The sequence below is a fragment of the Crocodylus siamensis genome, chromosome 5 (genome assembly GCF_052110815.1).
Source record: "Crocodylus siamensis isolate JL-2025a chromosome 5, ASM5211081v1, whole genome shotgun sequence".
In the NCBI taxonomy this organism is placed as follows: domain Eukaryota; kingdom Metazoa; phylum Chordata; order Crocodylia; family Crocodylidae; genus Crocodylus; species Crocodylus siamensis.
The window spans coordinates 39,463,956-39,470,373 of NC_143399.1; the positions used below are offsets into that span (position 1 = coordinate 39,463,956).

The following is a 6,418-nucleotide window of genomic DNA, read 5'->3' on the forward strand; positions in this document are numbered from 1 at the left end:
AGGATCTTGATGTGTGGGGGGGGGGGGAGGTGGGTCAGGTGGGTGAGAGCAGGGTGCAGCTGGGACCTCAGGGTCTCCTGGACTCCACCGAGTTAGCCATGGGGTGACTGGGAGGTGGAGGGCCCTGGCTTCTTTTCCAGCTGCAGAAAGAGTAGGGTAAGGTCTTGCGGCTTAGGCTGTGGGGGGCTGGGTGCCAGGACACCTGGGCTCTATTGTGGTCTCGCCCTACTCTCCAGGGCAGGGGGTGATGGGCCCAGTGCCCATCCCAGATGTGCACCCCTGGCTCCAATGGGGCAGCCCTGGGGGTCCTGGAGCTCCCCCCAACATCCACCCCTGCTCCTACAAACGCTCATCTCTGCCTTCCAGATATGTCCCCTGCTCCACTCAAGGGGCAGCTGATAATGGGCTCCATTCCTGCGGGTAGCACTTGTGGGGTCTCTGCTGCCAGCAGCACCTTGGGTAGCCTCCCTCCCCCACTTTCCTAGAAACTGGAACATGATGTGGGGGCGAGACGTGGGACAGCTGATAGCAGCACCTTTTGCAAGTGGTTGTGGCTCACATGAGCTTGGGAGGTTTGCTGGGCCTGACTCAGGGAGACGTGGCTGGCTCTGGGATGGGGGGCTGGGGGGAGAGGCTGGGGATACAGGGACCCTTCACCTGGTGCAGAGATGCAGCTGCCTCTGGGGCAGGACCGGACATATGATCACACAACAGTTTGGGACAGGAAGTGTGTGGGGAGCAGAGTGGTGGAGTCAAAAATCAACCAGGCTCTCTGCCCCCTCCCTGGGGCCAGGCCTTAGGGGCGTGCATAGCCCAGGCAGCCCTGGAGTATGGTTCACCCCCCACCCCCGCTGGTCTTGAGGGGAGAGGCTAGAGAAGCCCTGCCCTGAGTCTATTGCTGGTTCTCACCCTGGCAGCCTTGGGGTGGGGGGACCCCAGAAGCCCTGGCAGCCAGGCCCCTCCAAATCTTGGGGGAGGGCATAATATCAGACCCCCCCCCCATCAGCTCCTTTCCTGGCACAAGGGACTGATTGTGCAATGGCTGGCTCCGCCCTGCTGCCCGGGGAATTTTGTGTGTGAGCTCACCCCCCCCCCCCCTCCCCGCCCGGCCCTATAAACCTGCTGGCAGCTGCCGGCCCCCGGCATAGCCCCGTCCGCCTGGCCGTTCACCAGCCCCCACCGCTCCCCAAGGATGCTCACACTCGAGGCATCGCAGTAAGTGTCAATGGGGAACATGGGTGCAGGGGGCTTGCCCCCCCCACCTGTATGGGGTAGGGATGGGCACCTCCAAGGGTAGGGTCAGGCTTGGGTTATAGGGGGCACTGGTGGGGCAGGCGTGTTTCCACTCTGGGGGTGCCACTCTGATCTGGCACCAGGGGCAGATGTGGGCTCTGTACTGGGGTGCCCTTGTGGGGGGGGGGTATCCATTCAGCTTCATGCCCAGGTTGAGCTGGGAGCCTGGGGTGGTAGGGGGGCCAGGGGGTAGCTCCTGGGCAGCATGGGGTGGGGGCACTACTCCCTTCTCCAGGGTGGGCCGGTGCTCAGGGGTGCAGATCCCAAGGGAGGAGGTGGGGCACTTCCCTAGGGGGGTGCTGATGGGTTGGGGGCATCTGGGGCACTAGGTTTCTCTGCTAGGGGTAACATGGTTTTAGCAGGGTGTGGGGGGCTGCTGAGGCCAGCGATTCAGCTCCCCCCCACCTCAGTGCCAGCAGGTGCCCCCTCCTCCCTTCCCCCTCCCTCACTTTCTCTCCATCTTTATGCAAATTGGCAGGGTGGATTTGAATATTTCCTCTATCTGGGGAAAGTGGAGCAGGCACAGGTCGTTTGCATGGGGGGGACCCTGCCCTTGCGCCCCACTTTCCCCCTCCCAGTGCCTGCTGGGTGCCAGTGTTAGCCCAGCTGGGTAGAGGAAGGGAGGACCCTTTGGCCTGGGGGGAGGCTCAGGGTAGGTTAGGGTGCAGGGCAGTCTATCTAACCTCCCCATCCCCCTCCCTGTCCCAGCAGGCTCGATGGGCCACACCTCAGCTACATGGTGAGTCTGTCCATCTGTGTCCCCCCCCCCCCAGTATTTGCATGTAACCCCGACATCCCCCACACCCGTGGCCCCTAGACGCAGTCTGCGGTGGCTAACCATCCCGCCAAGACACCTGGGTTCCCATGAGCTGGGTCGAAGGGTGGGGGACATGGGTTGGAGGGAGGCAGGGTCAGGGCCCGGGTGCTGAGGCGGCTGACTCTGGGGTGGGGCAGGGCAGATGTTCACACAGCAGTTTGGGATGGGAAGAGTGGGCTGGGAGCATGGACCAGGCTGTATGTAACCCCCTCCCTCTCCCTCTCCCTCTCCCTCTCCCTCTGGGGGGTTCTTCTCTCCTTAGGCTTCTCCCCCAGAATTGAGAGGGGAGTGGGGTGCTGTGGTGCTGGACACCTGGGTTCTCTCCTAGTTCTGGGATGGGAGTGGGATCAAGGGGATAGATGGGGGCCTGGGGAACCAGGGGGCCTGGGTTCTCTCCCAGCTTCTCGTAGATTGGGTGGGTGAGACCACTGCACCAGGCCACCTGGGTTCTCCTGGATCTGGGTCTGACACCTTCGAGCCGGGTGCTGGGAGCCCGGACGCCCAGGTTCTACTCCCCTAGATTGGGGACTCCTCCTAGCAATGGGAAGGGAGTGGGACGGTGGGGCTGGGTCCCTGGGATGGCTGGCAGGGCTCTGACTGGGGCCCTATCCCCTTGCCTTCCCCAGTTTTCCGACAGCAGTTTCTACGACCTGGACTCCTGCAAGCCTCTGCCCACCTTCCCCCACTGCCTGGTGGAGGCCGAGCCCCCCACGGGTGAGCCAGCGCCCCGCAACCTCCCCCCAACTCTAGGGTGACATCATAGCTGCTCGGGTGACATCGCAGCGCCCCCTGGGGGCAGGAGGCGGCCCCCATGACATCAGAGCTCCCCTGGCCGGGAGGAGCGGGGTCCAGGGGGTTCCCCACGTAGCGTCACAGTCCTCCGGGGGGCCAGGGGCGGGGCTGCAGCATGCAAATGACTGCACGGCGCAGCATGAAGGGCACCATTGTCTGCACTTCCCTCTGCCCTGCCGCGCCCAGCTGCGAGCCGAGACGCCCGGGTTCTTTCCCCGGGCGCGGCGGGGAGGCAGGAGCCGGACGCCTGGGTTCAGTCCCAGCTCTGGGAGGGAGGCGGGAGCAGGAGCCCGGACACCTGGGTTCTGTCCTGGACTGGGGCAGGTCGCTCGGACCCTGGCTTCTACCCCAGCCCTGGGAAGGGGGTGGGGTCTAGTAGGCCGATGGCGGGGCGGGGGGCGCTGAACGCCTGGGTTCTATCCCAGCTCCGGGAGGGGGGTGGCTGGGAGCCCCCCGGACGCCTGGGTTCCTTTTCCCAGCCTTACGGCCGCCCTCTGGGTTGGCAGATCCGTGCGCGGGCTGGCTGGAGCTGACGGAGCCGGGCTACGAGTCCTTCGACTCGGGGCAGCTGGCCCCGCTGCACACCGTGACGGTCCCCTACGGGCACGGCCCCTACCCGCCGGCGCCCCCGGACGCCGTCTACAGCCTGGAGGGGCCGCTGCCTGCCCCCAGCCACTGCCCCGGCCTGTCCGAGGAGTACGGAGCCCAGGTCAGCGCCAGCCTGGGGCGGGGGGAGCCCGCCTGGGTCCTTCCTGCCTCGGGGTGGGGGAGCGGGGTCAGGCTGGGGGCGCTGGGACGCCTGGGTTCCCTCCCAGCTCTGGGTGTGGGAGTGGGGTCTGGTGGGTGAGAACAGGGTCGGGGGTTAGGAGCCTAGGCGCCTGGGTTCCAGCCCAAGTCCTGCGAGGGGAGTGGGAAGTAATGGTAAGAGCAGGAGGAGGATGGGGAGCCCAGACGCCTGGGTTCTCTCCCAGCTCTGGGAGGGGGGTGAGAGCCCATGCTTACCAGGCTCCCGTGGGCAGGATGTCTCTTGCCTTTGTGATGCCAAAAGCCGAGGGGTGCTGTTCCGCTGCTCATCTACCCGCTGCCGGTGCTTCCCCCCAGCCCTACCCGCTGTACGGTCCGTGCCCCCCGCCCAGCGCCCTGCCCAGCCCCCCGCTGTCCGAGGATGACGAGTTTCCCCCCGATGCCCCGGCCCTGGAGGTGTCTGACAGCGACTCGGATGAGAACCTGTCACCCAGTGGGTCCCTGGACCTCGACTCAGGTAGGCATGCTATCCCAGCATACTCTGCTCCTCCCCTGCCCTGGGCAAAAAGGAAGGGCCCAGCTCCCCCTGCCTGGCCCTTGGAAAGGGCCCCTCTGCCGCTCCTCCCCACCTGTTTGCCCTTTGCTTGCTCAGCGCCTGGGCATGGCTCTGCCCACCCCGCTGGCCTGTGGGCATGGCCCCTCTGCCTCTGCGCCATGTCCTTCCAATGGAGCACATAAGCCCCAGGCCTCTCTGTGCCCTGCCTGTGGGCATGACCCCAGTCAGGATGACATGGCTGCATCTGGGCAGGTCTTGCACCAAGTGCAGAGGCAGCCCGCAGCTCTCCTGGCACAGGAACACAGCCAGGTCCCCCTTTCCGTCCTGACACATGGGCTCACCCAGCCCCCTTGCCCCCCCTTGCCCCACCCATGGGCTGCCCCGGCCTCCCCCTGACGCACTGTCGCCCCCTGCAGGCTCGCGGCGGAAGCTGCGCCTGTACCAGTTCCTGCTGGGGCTGCTGCAGCGGGGTGACATGCAGGAGTGCGTGTGGTGGGTGGAGCGCGACTCCGGCGTCTTCCAGTTCTCGTCCAAGCACAAGGAGGCGCTGGCACACCGCTGGGGGCAGCAGAAGGGCAACCGCAAGGCCATGACCTACCAGAAGATGGCGCGGGCCCTGCGCAACTACGGCAAGACGGGCGAGATCCGCAAGGTCAAGAAGAAGCTCACCTACCAGTTCGGCCACAAACTGCTGGGGCTGCCCGGGCCCCGCGCCCCCTCCTAGGAGCCTCCCCTGCCTGCCACGGGACTGCACAGAGCATGGCATGGCACGGCCACCAGGGGGCGCTGCCCCCACCCCTGCCCCACCGGGGTGTCTGCTCCCGGCAGGACCGGGAGCCAGGACTCCTGGGTTCTCTCCTCTGCACTGGGTTCAGTGGGTGAGATGGGTGGGGAGGAGCCAGGATGCCTGGATTCTTCTATTATCTGGATCCGGGTGGAGTTTAGGTTGGGGGTGGGGTTGGGCACCGACACCTGGGTTCCGCCCCCCCCCCCTCCCCCAGGGAGGGGAGTGGGGCCTAGTGAATTAAAGCGTGAGCCTGGTTCCACTCCCTGGCTCTAGTTGGAGTGTAGGGTTGAGCACAAGGACACTTGGGTTCCACCCCTGGTTCAGGGAGGGGAGTGGGTACCCATGGGTTAGAGCAGGGACTTGGGAACCAGGACACTTGGGTTCCAGCTCCAGCTATGGGCAGCAAATGGGGTGGGGGTGGGCACTAAAGTAGGGCGGGCTGGAAGCCAGGGATCCTGGCTTCTGTTGCCTCTGGCTTGGCGGGGGGTCTACTCCTTTGTGTCGAGTGGTCCCCTCCAGGTGCAAGTTCAGGGAGCGATGTGTATATTTATATTTCAGGAGGGCATCTCAGAGTTTGTACAAGTCGGGTTTTTCTGTCTTTTTTTTTTTTTAAGCAATCAAGTTTGTATAATTTTGTAAATTCCTAATAAAATGTTGCTAGAAAAGAAGGGTCTAACCAGGTTATTCACTTCTCTTGTGGCAGGGTGGTGGGGTTGGGTGGGTTAGAGTGGAGTGGGGCTGCAGGATGCCTGGGTTCTTTCCAGCTCTGGGGAGGGGAGTGGGGCCAGGTAAGTTAGAGCAGGGAAGCTGGAAGCCAGGACTCCTGGGTCCATCCTCAGCTCTGTATGGTGTGTGGGAGGATTTGTGGGATACAGTAGTGGGGGCTGGGACTCCTGGGTTCTCTCCCAGCATTGGGAGAGGAGTGGTGCCTGGTGGGTTAGAGCACTGGGGGTTAGAGCTGGGACTCAGGGTTTCTTTTTCCTAGGTCTGGGATGGGAGGGGGGCCTGGTGGGTGAAGGGGTCAGGAGCTGGGACTGGGAAGGGAAGAGGGCTAGGATACCAGCCCCCTGCAGGAGGTGGCAATGTCTGCTCATTGCAAAAAAGAAATATGGGGTGCTCAGAGATGCCAGCCACATACATGGGGAGCTACGATCCCCATCTGAGTCAGTGGCCTCCTGCAGGGAGCTGTGGGGGTAACCCTTGGGGGGGGATTGGTGTGTGCCAAATAATTCTCCCAGGTCCTCCCTGCACCCCCAGGCAGCTCCATCACCCTCCCACCCTGTTGCATTGCAGTGGTCTCATTCACTTCCTATATGCCCTAAGCAGCATCCCTGTGCTGCCTTATCATAGGTGTCCATAAGGGGGCACTGTTGTCCATACTGCCCCCCACCCCCCATGCCTTGGTCCCAAATTCTCTGGGAGGTGGGGT

General features: G+C 64.0%; 1 protein-coding gene across 4 annotated transcripts; it reads left to right on the forward strand.

Annotated features, from left to right (window-relative positions):
• Window positions 1-1,148: 1,148 nt before the first annotated feature.
• On the forward strand, window positions 1,149-5,632 carry SPIB (Spi-B transcription factor). Of its 4 annotated transcripts, none has more exons than XM_090049558.1 (6): window positions 1,149-1,215; window positions 2,005-2,032; window positions 2,737-2,824; window positions 3,409-3,611; window positions 4,004-4,163; window positions 4,619-5,631. In XM_090049558.1, exons 1-6 carry the CDS (start codon window positions 1,193-1,195, stop codon window positions 4,924-4,926), a joined length of 810 nt encoding a protein of 269 aa, XP_089905684.1. In that variant the 5' UTR covers window positions 1,149-1,192; the 3' UTR covers window positions 4,927-5,631. The 4 variants fall into 4 exon arrangements, with proteins under 4 accessions (XP_089905684.1, XP_089905682.1, XP_089905681.1 ...); XM_090049556.1 differs by having other exon boundaries at window positions 1,154-1,215; window positions 2,002-2,032; XM_090049555.1 differs by lacking the exons at window positions 1,149-1,215; window positions 2,005-2,032; window positions 2,737-2,824 and adding an exon at window positions 3,016-3,222 and having other exon boundaries at window positions 4,619-5,632.
• The last annotated feature ends 786 nt before the right edge of the window (window positions 5,633-6,418 follow it).